The 16,742-nt window shown below is 33.9% G+C and overlaps 2 protein-coding genes across 3 annotated transcripts in view; one reads left to right on the forward strand and one right to left on the reverse strand.

Annotated features, from left to right (window-relative positions):
• Positions 1-3,152, forward strand: part of LOC141707506 (uncharacterized) — a 31,667-nt gene extending 28,515 nt beyond the window's left edge. For both annotated transcript variants that reach the window (XM_074510701.1, XM_074510702.1), the window contains exons 4-7: positions 1,736-1,800; positions 2,484-2,552; positions 2,649-2,698; positions 2,837-3,152. In XM_074510701.1, the coding sequence (XP_074366802.1) occupies positions 1,736-1,800; positions 2,484-2,552; positions 2,649-2,698; positions 2,837-2,948 (296 nt within the window). In that variant the 3' untranslated portion in view covers positions 2,949-3,152. The remainder of the gene's footprint in view (positions 1-1,735; positions 1,801-2,483; positions 2,553-2,648; positions 2,699-2,836) is intronic.
• A 1,531-nt stretch (positions 3,153-4,683) lies between these two features.
• LOC141705973 (uncharacterized) lies at positions 4,684-10,662 on the reverse strand. The gene is made up of 12 exons (XM_074508827.1): positions 10,524-10,662; positions 10,369-10,436; positions 8,718-8,885; positions 8,443-8,624; positions 7,761-8,288; positions 7,572-7,649; positions 6,779-7,103; positions 6,489-6,688; positions 6,043-6,119; positions 5,531-5,632; positions 5,119-5,305; positions 4,684-5,025 (listed from the first exon to the last, which is right to left on the reverse strand). The coding sequence occupies exons 3-12, from the start codon at positions 8,875-8,877 to the stop codon at positions 4,936-4,938; spliced, it is 1,929 nt and encodes a 642-aa protein (XP_074364928.1). The 5' UTR covers positions 8,878-8,885; positions 10,369-10,436; positions 10,524-10,662; the 3' UTR covers positions 4,684-4,935.
• Positions 10,663-16,742: the final 6,080 nt, after the last annotated feature.

Below are 16,742 nucleotides of genomic sequence, written 5' to 3' on the forward strand. Positions count from 1 at the left end.
AATTGTAAAATCATAACACAACAAATTGTGAGAGATCAATACAAAATTAGTGCGGCTTGTGGAGTAGGAATTTCCGAACCACGTAAATCTTTGTCTTTGTCGTTTATTTTCTTGTTCTTGTTTATTTGCTTTAGGTTTTGCTTTCGTTGTTGTATACTCAACAAGTGGTATCAGAGCTTCAGGTTATAACGGTCCATAACAATCTCACGTGGGCTCCAAAATGGACTTAGGAGGAGGCAGATGGGCTACCCAGTATGGGTTTAAGGAAAAGGCAGGTGGTCCTTCCAGTATGGGTCTAGGGGGAGCAGATAGTCAGATGAACTTTCAGTATGGGAGTATTGGTCCAGGGGGAGCAGATTCACAATCAGGTGGCAGAATCGACAGGTGTCGGGCCCGATGTGTGAAGGGGGAGATTGTTAGGAGTTGTCCCACATCGTTTGTGGGAGAGGCAGTTTGCTAGAATATAGGCAGCCAGATAACTTCAATTAGTATGAGGCCTTTTGGGAGGTGCCCAAAAACAAACCTGTGCGGGCTCAGCCCAAAGCGGACAATATCATACTAATGTGGAGTTAGACCTGCTTAGCAAGCCCAACAAGTGGTATTAGAGCCCAACAAGTTGTGACGGTCCATAACAATCTCAGATGGGCTCCAGAAGTGACCTAGGAAGAGGCCGTTGGGCTTGCCCCAGAATGGGCTCAAGGAAAAGACAGGTGGTCCTTCCAGTATGGGCCTAGGGGGAGCAGATAGCTAGATGGACTTCCAATATGGGTCAAGGGGGAGCCAGATTCACAATCACGAGGCAGAATCGACAGGTATCGGGTCCGATGTGTGAAGGGGGAGATTGTTAGGAGTTGTCCCACATTGTTTGTGGGAGGTGCAGTTTGCTAGAATATAAGCAGCCAGACAACTCTAATTAGTATGAGGCCTTTTGGGAGGTGCCCAAAAACAAACCCGTGCGGGCTCAGCCCAAAGTGGGCAATATCATACTAATGTGGAGTTAGGCCTGCTCAGCAAGCCCAACGTATATGCCTTATCTCAATAAAGTGAGCTCCTCAAAGGACAAGGAGTGCATGCCTTACGCTTATAGTACTTCTCCTGCCCAAACTGCAGAAGTACTTCTCCTGCCCAAACTGCAAAACTCATTTTGTTTATAGGTTGTATCATTCGAATAAAACATTTCTTTACCTTGATGATTGTCTGCTTAGAGCATTTTCCATCAATTGGTTCATAAAACAAAAAAAAGAATTTACAATCGTGTTTCGGTGACCTCGTTATTGCACGTCGCTTAAGAATTAGACGAGTAAAGAGTATGATCTGGATTTTGCTTTTGCTTGTACTTTTCTACTTCATGATATTCCAATTTGAATATCTTTTGTGTGTATCAAGAAAATAATAAATTAATATATTAAGATATATTATTGTTATTTTGTTAAAAAAATAACTAGATACTCATCAGAAATGTCATATATCTAATTTATCACACTACCCAATACATGAAGCATTCAGATAACCATTCGTCCAGAATTTTAATCGTCCAGAATATAATGATTTAGATTTATAATTATCAAATGGCCCCTAAATTACTGCTTCATACTATGATATGCTTTATGGAATCTTTTTTGTCATTAAGAAAAAAATTACCGCATTTCATGTATGACAAAAGTGTACTTGTACAAAGTTCTTCTCGAGGATTGATTGTTCAATCTCATGAAGTTTTTGTTTGCTTTTTTTACAGCACTTCATATGGCTTCAGCTAATGGGCATTTGAACATTGTCAACTATCTTATCAATAATAGAGTGGTGAGGGATCTTTAATATTTCAGTTTTAACTCTGAAACTATATTCTTCTTTGCTTTATTACATCAGATGGCGTATCTATGGACATGATTGGATGTGTGTTAAGGGGTATGCTTGTTGTAGTACCTCCTTTTAATCCATAAATCTTGCTGTATCGCTTTGTTTACGTAGGTGAACTTACAACTTAATGAACTTATCCATATCCATATTGGTTCAACCCTGATTCAGTAAGTAGCATGAGAATGAAACAAAACCAATCTTGACTTGATAGAAGTTTCAATAAAGACTTTTTGATTTTATTATTGCTGCATTGCATGCCAGACTTTAGTCAATCATATGGAAATGGCTGCTTATGCGTTTTCGGCCAATTTTGGTAAAAATTCACATGCTCTAGTTGGTTACATACATAAGTAGAATAAAATGTTTTTTTGCGTATATCTGCTTCCAGATTCATTCAATGAAAGACAGAATTAAAGAATAAGTTTACAGAAATGAGTTAAATGGTTTCTATTTTATTTATTTCAGAACTACGATGTTACTGCATAATTTAGAAAATTGCAGCACAGGCATCTTAGAAACTATTGTTGTAATTTTTATTTTTTAGAAAATGGTCTTGTATTTTCCTTTCCTTCTGTTATTAGTTATCATTATTGTAAACCTTGATGATTTTAATTCTGTCAAAGCAGGATGTTAACGCCACTAATGTGGAGAAAAATACCCCTCTACATTGGGCTTGCCTCAATGGTCATATTGAGGTAATGCAATTGCATCTCAATTTGCAGTAGCAGTCGCTATAAAGTATCTCAATTTTTTTGCCGAGTTCTTAAATCGATTATGTTTTGTTTTATCAGGTGGTCATGAGTTTGATTCTATCCGGAGCAAGTGTATCACTTTTAAACAGGTTTCTAATTATCTGCCTCGTTATTTCTAAATTTAGATAATGAATATATTATGAGGGACCATTATTGATCGATAAAATTAGATGATGAATATTTAATTGGCACTATATATTGATTTCTTTCAACCCTGAGTTGTGTAGCCATGAGAAGACTCCTGTGGATGAAGCTGTTAGCGGTGGAAAGCTGGATGTCATCAATGCTATCAGCACATTAGAGGCTCAGCTTGAACTCTCAAATGCAACAGTTTCTTAATTTGTAAAAATGTAGCTGTAACAGTGAGAAAAATGTGTTGTTTGCGAAGGCTATGTATTAACTATTAGTGTTGCATTTCTCAATTCTATGTCAAACTGAACTTAGTTTTGTACTAGCTCACATTTTAATCATATTGGTAATATTTTTCTTCTGATTCTCATCAGAAATTATTTTATTTTTAAATGAAACTATAGTTATGAGATAGGTGCCCAAGTCTTGAGTTGTTTTTTCTTCTTGTTAGGATTTGAACCCTTGATTGCTAAAAAATGAAATTGTAGAGCATCTTTTAGGTAATTGTAGATCATCTTTCAGTTTATACGTTTACTTCTTACATATGGGCGTTTGACTGGTAGCATTCTTAAAGTTGTCATGACAGTAATGGGGATCAACAGATCCGCCTCACTGAGAAAAAATTCAATTGAACAGGTGTTGGTCCGCTCTTATCACCCCTTGCCCTGGACGTTCATACTTCATGTGTACCTATTCTTTTAATAGCAGACTTGACAATTCGTTTGTGTCGTATACTTTTGTGTCGTGTATTTTCGTGTTTCGTGTATTTGAATGGCAAACACAAAATTGACATGTTTAGAGTTCGTGTACATTCGTGTTCGTGTATTTTCGTTTCGTGCTGTTTCGTGTCGTGTATGTCGTGTTAGCTGAATATTAATATATATTAAATTTAAATTTAATATAAATTAAAAAACAAGATTTTTAGGTAAAAAAATTATAAAATATATGAAAAATATATATTTAGATCTTAATTCTATACAATTAAATGAAATCAAATAATATTTTAAAATTAAATATGTACTCCCTCCGTCCCTTTCAATTGTTTATATTTTTCAAAGAGTGTTCGACACGCATTTTAAGGTGCATATAAAGTATAGTTCTGTAAATTTTTTTTACAATTTTGTTTTTCTGAATAAAAATTAAAACATTCAACTTTTATTCAGAAAAAGAAAATTGTAAAAATAAGTTACATAACTATAATTTTTATGCACCTTAAAATGCGTGCCGGACACTTCCTAAAAAATGTAAACAATTGGAAGAGGCCGAGGGAGTATATATTTATTATAATTCTACATATATTTTAAAAAAATATTAAATATCAAGTATAATATTTATTTAAGTCGTATACTTCGTGTCGTGTCGTGTACTTGAAGTTTAAATATAAAACCGACACTAAATCTCGACCGTGTACTTTCGTGTACTAAAAATGTAAACACAAATACTAAATTTTTGTGTCGTGTAAGTCGTGTCCAAAATTGCCGGGTCTATTTAATAGTAGGAAAAAACATAGCTGAACCAAAAATGGAAATACAATTATAAAAGAATGCACGATATTTCAAACAATTATGTGCAAAAACAAAGTGAGTTCCCAAATACAACCTAGTATAAAGTTGTTTTTTTTGTCAATTTTTTTGTAAAATGAACAATAAACCCGATTTAATGTGCATTAGAACTAGCAAGAATATTTAGTAAAGTTTGTTAGAGTTCGAACATGAATTTTTGAATAACTGTGGGTCTTGACTAATCCTCGAGACCGTCGAAAAGTAAAAAAAAAGAAAGATGAATACATCAATGCTACACATATAAATACTAATTGAACTAATGATAAATTTTATAAACCATACTCCGATAGCACACCTACTCTGATTTCTAAAAAAAAAAAAGGCGATGGAAAAGTGCATCAAATTTGTGTGCCCGAATATGCGAAAAAGGGTTTTAAACTCTTAAAATGACAAATTTGTGAAACTTGTATTAAGTTGAAGATTGAGGGGAAGAAGGTGTCATGCAAACATCTGAAATATATAGTCGACGTTTCCACGAGGATATGTATGAAAATTTCAGCGATTAACAGAACCAACTACTATCCTACAATCACAGGAGAGCCGATGATCCTGACAGATTATCTATCTCACAAAATTACAATAACATACACTGGCTCCAAACTAAATACACTAGTCTAAGTCCCATCCTGATCATACTAAAAAACAACAGCTGAGGCAAAGCACCTATGGCCAACTGCTTTCAGGTTTGTTAGATTCCATCCCTGGCCCTCCTCGTAGCATTCAATCTGTGCCCGCCAAATAAACAAGGGGAAGATGTAATGGTTGACCAACATAATATAGATTTCTATTATAATCCGAGATCTCAAAATGAAACTTACCGTATCGGCGAGGTTGTCTGTGTTTTCGACTCCTCCGATTATATAAAGAGATTTCTTCAATAACGCAGCTGCAGCATATCCCCTTTTTGTGTTCATTGCAGCTCCAGTCGTCCATGACCCAACACGTGGATCATATATTTCAGTACTCGTCACCATTTCCTTCCCATCATAACCACCCAGAGCATATCTGCAGTTGAGAATTCACATATTACAATCGAGAAGGTGCTGAGATTTATGAACTTCATTTCACCTATAAATTATTTCGTCCAATTACTTTTACGACGAATAAGTATTTTCAATTTTCCTCTAAAGAACAGTAATAAGTTTTCTTAGACTTTTTTAGCACAAGTTAACGACTAACTAAATACATAAACAGCAACAGAATTATCCTAAAACAATATTATAAACTTACAATTTTTCGTTCATAACAAGTAAACAATGGCAACTTCTCGGACTGGTCATGCTCGCAACTTTGGTCCACGAGTGTTCTCTGGGGTCAAGTCTTTCAACAGATCTGCGAAAGTAGACAATTGCAATTAAAATTAATCAGAAATATTACTAATGGCACAACACGGACATCTAGTTGGAGTTTTAATAGAGTGCAATTTTCAGGAGGATGGTTCTAAAAAATATTAGGATCGCAGGCCTCTTCATACTAGGACCAATCCCCACAAAATAAGTAAATAACTATTGTGAATGTTTCTAGATTATCTTCATCTGCAAAAAGCCTCAAAATACCTAATGTCGGACAGAAATATCGTTACATGATATTAAGTAAAGAAATACTGGTATCGCATTAGCTGATATTATAAAAAGAAAATGTAAATAGTCATGAACTAATGCATTCTATGTGCAGCAGCATGAGAGAATGTTCAGCATGCCAAATTACAAGATGGACAATTTCAAAGGTGACGTTTAACTTACTTCAAGTAGCCTTTTCCATCAAATCCACCAGCAGCATAGATGGCACCATTATGTTCCACTGCAGCAAGAGCAAATCGCTGGACAAAATGAAAGTATAACAGAAGAATAATTAGAGGACGGTCCAAAAGGGAACTGAGTGTCTAATTGACTACTCAATTCGTCGGTGACTAAGCATCTGATTTAAGAAAAAAAATATCCCAAGGGTTCATAGTTCCATAATTAGAGTGTAGTTCCTTGGTTTCGAATGTACTGACTAACCTTGGTGGGGTGACAGTTGTCACCCTCACCTGCCGGAACCTCATTATTACAGTATCTGTTATGCACATGTGTCTCTGTGTGTGTGGGTAACATTACTATCCAACTTACTCAATTATTCACAATCTTTCACACTACATTTTATAAAATTGCAGTGGCCTACTAAAAACACAGCTACAGAAAAACATTACCTTATGTCGCATGGACTGTGTTGGAATCCAGCGACCTGCGTCTAGATCCAACATTTCAACTTCTGAAAAACTTTCATGCCCGTTTCCACCACCCAGAGCAAAAACTTTGTCATTCACAGTAGCACCAGCCAAACTTCCCATCAGCCTGTTCAGGGAAGGCCGTGAATTCCATGTGTTTTTAGCTGGATTATATGCTTCAACTGAAGGTTTGAGGACTAAAGTTAGTGGCATAACATAAAATCTAGTAATTGAGAAAATGGAGATTGTAAGCAGGAAGTACGAGCAACAACCTGTGTTATAGCATAGAGAACCATTTCCACCACCAAATACGTAAATCTCACCATTTAACTTTGCAACAGCTGCGTAAGAACGTGCAGAGCTCATTGGCTGCAAAGACTTTACAATATCCAGTGAAGGTGAGTAGCAGTCTAAAGATGACAATGATTGGGTTCCATCATAACCTCCAATCAAATACATAAACTCGTTTATATCAAAATTCAGCTCAGTAAAAGTTTCTCTTGCTGTTTCATGGCCAGTAGTTACATAAGAACTGGATCGAGATTCTAAAATCATATACCGCTCTTTCAGCCATTTAATTGCTGCTTCTGCTTCTACCTGATGTACAAAGTGAGATGCCAAAATATAATAAGCAAATATTATACCTGAATACACGAATACGACGTTAGCCGTTTTTGTGGCATACAAGCAAATATTTCAAGGTGTTCCAAGGGATGTACCACAACAATATGTTTGATGTTTACATGACATAAATGGAAAACTTTCCGATGTTTGATTTACTGTAATTTTAAATATAAAAGAAGCATGACGTAAAACGATGGATGAAGGATGTATTGTATCATATTTGGGTATCTAATTACTTTATGACAGAAATATCTTGATTGAAAATTTTCCTGAAATATCTTGAGTTATAAAATTTTCTTGAATCTTTGAGGAAAGCAGAATGTTAGGTCTTACCCTTTTTTCGTTAGTCTATCTGAATCCACAACTAAATGCTTGGACATCTAATTGATTATGACGAGTAACAGTTAGATGCGTATAAAACAGGAACATCAAAAAAATTACCAGCTTCTGCTGCAAATATTCCATCTTTTGACTTTGCTCTGGTTTGAAAGTATTGAATTCTTCCACCTTCTTTTTCAACTGCACAAAAACACAAGCATAATTAGAAATCTATGCACATGATACATGTTAAAACATTACTCCCTCAAGACTCAGAAAGACAGAGATAATGGATTAGTAAACATCAATTACATGAGCTATTCCGGAGTGATCATCAGTTACTTGAAGCAACCCTTCTTGCTCCAAGTTCTCACCATCTACAACAACATTATTGTCAACCGATGAAGATTGGTCTAATCTCTTCCGGTTGAGGGCCAGTTCTTTCAGTTTCATGTATATAAGGTCCTTCTCACTTTCCACTTCAGTTCTCCACTCCGAGGAAGTTTCAAATGACCGATTACTGTCAACATTCAATTTATCCAGACTTCTATTTGAGGAAGAGAAACGAGCAAAATCAACATTTGTAACTGCAGTGTCAACACCTTCATTCTCCAACTCCCTCCGTTGTGCAGTTAAGGGAATTCTCCTTTCTTTAGTGAGTTTTGGTACAAATGTACTTGGAGCAATCACAACGGATGATAGTAAAGATAATAATCCGTCTGTTTGAGCATGGTCCAACTCAAACCAGAAATGCTTTGAACTGTAGTAATTGTCATGAATTATTGCCTTGAACTGCTCTTCATCCACTGACTGACAGTGGAGACGCACACGTATCTGGACCTACATTTATCAAGTACCACAGATTAACCATGATAGAACTTGATGAAACTTAACAAACAATAGTAGCAGTCGTAGTTGTAAAAGTATTAATAAGCATTGATAAGTTCAAATTAGGCATGCAAACAACAAATATAAATAAAAGAAATATATATACCTGAGCAGGATAACGTGTTCTATTTGAACCATCAGCAGTCCATGCATATGGATTAATGTTGAGTGTACCAGGGCTAGCAGCTTCAAAAATGCCATGAAGCCTCCTGGTACTGTAATTGAACAAAAACAGCGGCAAGCCAGGTTCGATATTCTTGACATAGGCCATGTGATTACCTGGTAACCCTGTTAGAGGTAAAGAAGAAGAGTTTGTAAGCAGCAAGTATATATAACAAACAGATTATGGTAAAACCCTAACTACTAAGAGATAGGACTGACCAAACAGTTGAATGTTGAGACATTCATCAATCGATGCAGTCTTGCAACCAAAGATTACGCCTCCTAGCTGGCTCTTCCCCAAGTTCCTATAGTTGGAATAGGAGGATGCCTTGTTTAGTACGTGAACTTTGTTGCCATTTTGCTTTCTCCGGGCGTCCATTTTACTTTCTGAATGCCATATGGACTAATGTTAGCATTTCAAAACGGTAAAAACACCATAACCAAAATTCATCCAGAGTCCCAAAGACAAGTATAACTGTATAAGCTACATATATTAAAATTTGGGAAACATATGTAAATATACTAATCAAGATATTAGGGCAGCAATTAAACTTGGAAACAAAACAACTCCACTAAACAAGCAGCAACTACCAAATACTTACCTATGAATTAAACATCTTTATTTACTTGGATATTCATAACAATTAACAAGGCTTGGATAATCACAAAATCACTTCAATAATCCAATCAGTAAACATTGTGGCGCGTTTGGTCCAAAATTTTATTGGCACATGCCTCGTATGATGATTATAGGGGCTAAAAGGAAAATTTTATAAATAAATAAATTATGAAATTATAGTTTATAGTAACGTTAAAATGATTGTTTTTACTAATTTAGGAAAAATTTAAGAGATATTCCTAAATTTAAATATCAAAGATTTGAAAAGAAAATTGTTTATATTATTAAAAAAAAAAACTTGAGTGCCAGCCAAAAATATTTTGATAAATTATTTCTGAGTTGTAGTTTTTTATGAAAGGAAACTGGTCACAACAAACAAATATTTAAATAATTTATTAATAAAAAAAATAGTCCTCTCTAGTATGTACATTTATCTTTTGTTGTTTTGGTCCTTCTTAAAATAATTTAATTAATCAAAAAAATTTTAGGAAGAAAAAAATGTCACTAACCTTATTATTTATCGTAACTTCCAAATTTCAGAAAACATTGTTTTATATAAAAATAGAAATAAATTACTGTAAAGACTCCAAGATTACTGCTGTTTACATAAAAATAAGTAAAAAATAATATTTGATTAAATTTGAACATAATAATGAGATAGTGGGTATACACATGAGTAACTTTATACCAAGTCTTTGTTTCAAAAAAAAAAAACTTTATACCAACTCATTATTAATTAATAGGCCCAAAAGTACTCATCCCATTTACATTTCTCAAGAAAACAAGACTTACGGTCTATTACATTTCTCAAGAAAGCAGCCCACCAAGTGAGATGTGGTCATGGCAGGAGCCTTTAGGAACATTTTGATTATTTTACAGAATATTTTTGTACATCATTCTAGAAATATACAACAAAATTTAGAAATAAACTGTAAAACTAAATCATATAGGAATATTTTAGTTGATGTTAAAAAAATTCAATTAATCTACAAATTAAAAATATCGTAAAAGAATTTACTTGGGTATATGATTTAAAATTCCTAGGAAAAATAAGCCGTACAAACTCAAATAATAAAATTGAAATAAAATTGAAAAGTTAAATATTGAAATAAAAAAATGCTAAAACATACGACAAAATCACAAAATTTACATACAATTGCAAAATCGAAAAAACATATACAGACTCACAAATAATTGTATACATATTATACAAGTTTACATATATTTATATGAAAGATTATATAAACTTACTAATACGAAGCACTAGATCGAAGACAATGAGCACAACGACGATCTGAGAAATGAAGGATGGTCACGATCTGAGAAATGAAAGATGACAATTAATATAATTATATATTCGTTGTATAAATTTACATACATTTACATATAAGATTATATAAACTTACTAAAATAAAGCAGTGTATCGGAAGATAGATACAGAGAGCACGACGACGATATGAGAAATGAAGGATTGCGAAAATCTGAGAAGTGAAGGATAACGACGATAACGAGCGAGTTCGATAAAAAGAAATTTGTGAGTTGGATATGATGTTGGTTCAAATGATATAAATGCATAGATTTATTTTATATTAATTATAATACGTACGTTACATGACATAACATGCGTTTCAGATCAGTTACGTTGAATTTGTCACAAATCTATTAAATTATTTTAAATTTATTTCAAAATTTAAAATATCCAAAAAAATTATTGATATTTACTAATTTATAAAATCTGTCAAAGTCAATATTTTCAGTATTAATAAATTTTTAAAATTTCTTATTTTTATTGAGAATTTTAATTTTTATAATTAATTGAATTTAATTTAATGTTCGAGATTAAAAAAAAATATATTATAGTTGGATATTGCATGAATTTGGATATTGGGACATGCTTTAAACCTCTAATAACAAGCCTATCATGACCCATCATGATCCGTCAACTGAGGTACCTTTTGTTGTTGTATTGTTTAAATCCTAATTAGTAGCCAAATTTCGTAATCATCTCGATGTAAATAAGTCTTGGAATAAGGCTTGATAGAAGATCAAATTGAATATGCATCATGTTTAAGAAATTGTTATCAGTTCTTAAGTTTATAGTATTGGGTGAAAACATGTTAGGTCATATATCGATAAGTCCATAAATGTGTGTATCGAGAAGTCTAGAAAGTCATATAGAAAAGACTAGAAAGATTTGTCGCACAGGTTAGAAATTCTATGTAGTGAAATCATCATGAAATAAAACTTTAATGAGTTATGTCGCTAAACCATCATACAATAAACTCTGATAATGATCATGCCACAAAGTATGAAGTGTGTGTCACAAAGTCCAGACTATGATACTTATATCGTGAAGTCATCATGTAGAAAAACCTGAAAAAATTATCACGGACTCTATATGTTTACTAATAAAATTGTAAAAGATACTTGTTGACACCTGTTGGGAGTTGTCCCATATTATTTGTTAGGGTCTGATTAGCAAACCCAAAAATGGTATAAAAGTTTCATGTTATAACGGTTCATAACAATCTCAGATATGTAATAGCACAAAATTATTTTATTCTTCCTCTCGCTCTTCTCTTTAGGTGGCCAGGGTTTTGATAAAGGGTCTAATTGTAAAAATTAAGACACAAGAGATATTATAAAGAGAGTGTTGTGCAAGACATGCCTTAACATAACAAGATTAAGTCACATTGACAATCTTAATATTTAGTTGACATGTAATTTTATGTAATCTATAATGGTGTTTCTTGAGTCTATAAAAATGTTTAGGTAGACTAGACTCGGGTATTTTTCAGTAAATAACCAACAAGTTAGGAATAAAACTTTGGAAGAAGATCAAGCCTGATCCTACCTCAGAATGAAGATAAACTGCTTGGTGATGAATAAAGATGAAGGTTGAAAAATGTTAGGTATGAATACAACACAGAGGGGGGGGGGTGAATGTGTTTTGGCTTAAATATTTACCTTTTGATCGACTTTGGCTTTAGCAGTTGGTTGTTATCAAAGATTTAGTAGAATAGATGTTAAACATAAATAACAATGCAAATATGTAAAACAAAGATATTCAAAATTAAAAATCAAGCAGTGTTTTGCTACAAAAACTCTAAGTTCTTTTTTTTGAACTTAGCTCCTTTCTTGAGAGAGAATACAAGATATTCTATCTAGATTGTTACAACTGACTAGATGACCAGTGTTAACTTTATAATTCAGTTAACTGCTGGTTTACACAGAGGATAATGAACATGCTATTAGCTTTTCTAAACTGTCACTTGTCATTTCTATTTATAGAAAAGCAAATCTTCCAGGCTTAGCATATCTTTAGCATCCCGTGTTTACTTTAATCTCCTCTGTAAGTTAATCTTTTCCATTGATCTTGCACATCTCTCAAGCTGCTTTTTATAGACTTGTCAATCCAGCTGTGTGAATTGTTTGTTGATTTGCAACCTTGGATATTGAACTGTTCTGCAATTCTGTACTTAGATAAATTTCTTCACTTCGAGATCTCCAATTAAGCTGTAGAGAACTCGACATTTCGATAGGCATGTTGGCTTGTCGATATCTCTGAAACTTCATTGTTGACTTGACTTATCGACAACTCTGAGTTCTCTAGTGAATTTTGGTTTATCGATAATTCAGAGTTCTCTAATGGACTTTGGCTTATCGATAACTCAGAGTTCTCTAATGAATGTATACTTGTCGATATCTCTGAGTTCTCGAATGGGTATCTGAATTATCGATATCTCCAATAGCATTTCCTGAGTTCTCGATAGACAATTCCTGAGTTCTCGATAGGCAATTCCTGAGTTCTCGATAGGTCTTTCTGAGTTCTCGAATGACTTCTCTATAACACTAATTCTGTGACTTGTAGAGATCTTGACTTAGAATATTTTTCACCAAACAGAATTATTCAACTCCAAGCTTCTTCATAATTCTTCTGAGGCATGACCTTCTTGATCTTCTTCCAGATTGAATTCTTAGGCTTGACACTGTGTAGGGAAAAATGCTCCAGTCTGCTCCATTTACATTTTACAAACATTAAGTGTTACAAGTATGAATTACAAATTAAGGTTACAATACAACTAATTTTAGGGTTGACACCAAACTTAACTGATTGCTAATGACATTGTCAGCATCAGTAATCTTTGACATCATCATGTTAATGACATTGTTAGCTCCAGCCTCAAACCCTTGTGTGTCTTGCAACACACTGGCACTTGAATGTGCTAAGATTGCCCTTCTTATGACATTGTCATAGGCAATTGTTCTTCTAGCTTTGACTGCTAAGACAGCTTCTGCTAGAGTTATGAGGGGAGTTGTTCCTTCTTGAGGAACCTCCAATTGAATTGGAGATGATTTAAATAGCTCCCCCTCAGGAGTACTACCCTCAAACCTTTCAGTCTGTTAAGACTGTTTTACACATGAAGGTGCATAAGGAATACTCATGAAATATTCAGTAAACTGATAAATTTTCATGTTTGGTGGATTCTTTTCTCAAACAACAGAACAATCTGAAGAACATCATGAACTTGTTGTCCTTTTGTAAAACAGGTGGCTTTTGAGAGTCACCTGAGTGAGATTGTGTTTGAGTTTGTGTTTGTGTTGCTGCATTTGGGATTACTGCAGCTTGGTTTAGAGATGTTTTAGCTGCATTTTAACACAAATACCTGTTGATTGAAACTTTGAGTCTCCTGTTATTGTCTGAGTGGATTGTGTTGAACCTGTAATGCATTGAACATATTTATCTGTTTTGATTAGGCATAACCATTGAGACATACAGTTGCAAGCATTATGACAGGAAAACTAATAATTAATTAATTTGTAAACACAAGGCAACCATGACATAAACAATCAAGCAACAAAAACAAATTGATAAAGAAGAAGATAATTTCATTAATATTAAACACATAGTACATTAAGATTCAGATACATCAAGTAAATCCTAATCCTAACTACTCTACTTTAGACTCCTTCTTCTCGGCCTCCAACCTCCTTGCCATGCTCTGGTAAGCTCTGGACATGGAGTGTGCAAGAGAGATGATCCTCTCCTGCAACTTCAAAGCAGCAAGGCGTTGCTGCTCAGCTACCCTTGCACGTCTCTCCATCTCCAGAGAGACTTCTTCTTCAAAGAAAAGAATGCTGAGTTGATCATTCCACGAGAGTTCATAAAAGACCTCAAGTGGAATATCAAAGGGGCTGTAAACAACCCCCTTGAGACGGACATGAAGTCCGATAGGATCAAAATAAACTAGGTCATCATCCAAATGATGGACCGGTTGGTAAACTCCATGAACAAGTCTGTAAAAGACTGGGGCATCCATTTGAGTGAGAGAGAGAGAGAGAGAGAGATGAACATGATGTGAGTTTGAAAGTAGATGTTTGTTGAGAATAAGAGTAGTGATAAATGATAAAGAGTGAGGCGTTTTAGTTTATAGAGGGAGTAACGATAGAAACCAAGAGACTCTTGAGTTGCCCGGATAATAAGAGTAATAATCACATAAGCATACTTGACAGCTAGAAAAGACTAGTTACTATTCCCCATGCAAGTACTCAAGAATATTAGTTTACTTTAAAGAGTGACTATTCCCCATGCAAATAAGCACGTACTCCCTACACAAAAAGTAACTCATCCTATCAGTAATCAGTCAAACAAATTTACCATTATCTGCATACTCAAAACAACACAGATAATGTACTAGTCTACTAACATTGGACTAACTTATTTTCATGTAAACAAGAAATCATATAAGCATGTAAATGTGTCAATAAGTCAGAGAAATTAGAGACAAAGTATGTCAAAAGTATTTTTATGAACATAATTTATGAATTAAATTTGTTCAGTTTTTCATACTTTTTGCTTATTTTGATCTGTTATTTATTAAGTTCATATACTGAAGATATGAAGTAATAAATATTCAGTTTACTTAGAATTTTGAAAAATTCCAAGTTCAAATTAATCGAAAAGTCTGGGTATTATAGAAAAAGTAAAATACTTATCGAGAAGTCAAATAAACGTTTGATATTAAACTTATCGAGAAGTAATTTTGAATTTGAAAAAGGTACATTCGATAAGTCATTTTATTAATTCTTTTCGAGAACTAAGAAATGATTTATCGAGAACTCTGATAAATGCCCAGTTTGTCCAAAAAGGACTGAAATAATTCTAATTTATTTGAATTGAATCAAATTAAAATCAAAATAAATTTTCCAAAAGTATTTGTCTAAAATAATTCATTGAATTAAATTATTTTAGTTCTGAGTTATTTGTAAGTCTCAAAATATCCTTGTCGAGAACTCTGTGAATTAACACTATTAGAGAACTCTGCATGGTCTTATCGATAAGTCATAATAAAGCTTATCGAGAAGTCATTCGAGAAGTCTGTAAATAGACTTATCGAGGACTCACTCGAGAACTCTAAAATGACTTGTCGATAAGTCATTTTGACTTATCGAGAACTCAGTTCTCTATACCTTTGAGTACTGTTATTCTGCCTTGTGTTAATTTTACACATTTAAGATGTAAATTAACAACTAAGCAGTGTACTTAGAATTTGAAATATTCTAAGTTAATTTTTGAGTTTTTTAAGAAAAATAAATATACAGAGATTCTGAAATATTCATAATTCATATTTCAGTTAATTTCCAATTAAATCAAACTAGGTTGATTTATTAGAAATTAATCTGCTGCAACACATTAGCTGAGTTCTTGCCTTAGGATGAAGAATTGAGCATTCCAATTTCACTCACAAGTCTAGTGAAGGTTGCTTCATCCAAAGGTTTAGTAAAAATGTCAGCTAATTATTTCTCTGTTGGAACAAAAATAAGCTCAATGGTACCATTTGCAGCATGTTCCCTGATAAAATGGTACCTAACATCAATGTGCTTTGTTCTAAAATTAATTAACTGGATTAGCTACTATAGATATGGCACTAGTATTGTCACACATAATAGGAATTTTGTGTAACACTAGACCATAGTCCATTAGCTGATTTCTAATCCAAAGCACCTGAGCACAACAACTTCCAGCAGCTATATATTCAACTTCAGCTGTGGAAGTTGACACAGATTGTTGTTTCTTACTATACCAGGATACAAGTCTTTGACCAAGAAATTGACAGCTTCCACTAGTACTTTTCCTATCAACCCTGCATCCAGCAAAATTTGCATCTGTGTATCCAACAGCTTCAAAACCAGTACCCTTAGGATACCATAATCTCAAGTTTGGAGTTCCCTTTAAGTATCTGAAAATCCTTTTTACAGCCATCAAATGTGATTCCTTTGGATTGGCTTGAAATCTGGCACATAGACAAGTTGCAAACATGATGTCTGGTCTACTAGCAGTCAAATAAAGCAATGATCCAATCATCCCTCTGTAGCTTGAAATATCCACACTCTTGCCTTTCTTATCTTCATCCAACTTGGTTGCAGTAGACATTGGTGTAGATGCAGGTGAGCTATCCACCATACCAAATTTCTTCAATAAGTCATTCACATATTTGGTTTGGCTAATGAAAATACCATCACTTCTTTGACTAACTTGAAGGCCAAGGAAGTAACTCAATTCTCCCATCATGTTCATTTCATACTCACTCTGCATTAGCCTAGAGAATCTTTGACAAAGCTTT

This window comes from Apium graveolens, chromosome 2, assembly GCF_009905375.1.
Source record: "Apium graveolens cultivar Ventura chromosome 2, ASM990537v1, whole genome shotgun sequence".
Taxonomy (NCBI): Eukaryota; Viridiplantae; Streptophyta; class Magnoliopsida; order Apiales; family Apiaceae; genus Apium; species Apium graveolens.

Bases quoted from the DNA above. Each gene is read 5' to 3' on its own strand.
- LOC141705973 (XM_074508827.1), bottom strand. From the start codon at position 8,877: ATGGACGCCCGGAGAAAGCAAAATGGCAACAAAGTTCACGTACTAAAC. The intron at 8,289-8,442 runs GTATATATATTT...TGATAAATGTAG, and splicing joins GAACACGTTATCCTGCTCAG to GTCCAGATACGTGTGCGTCT. The intron at 7,104-7,571 runs GTAATTTTTTTG...TTTGTACATCAG, and splicing joins AATATTTGCAGCAGAAGCTG to GTAGAAGCAGAAGCAGCAAT.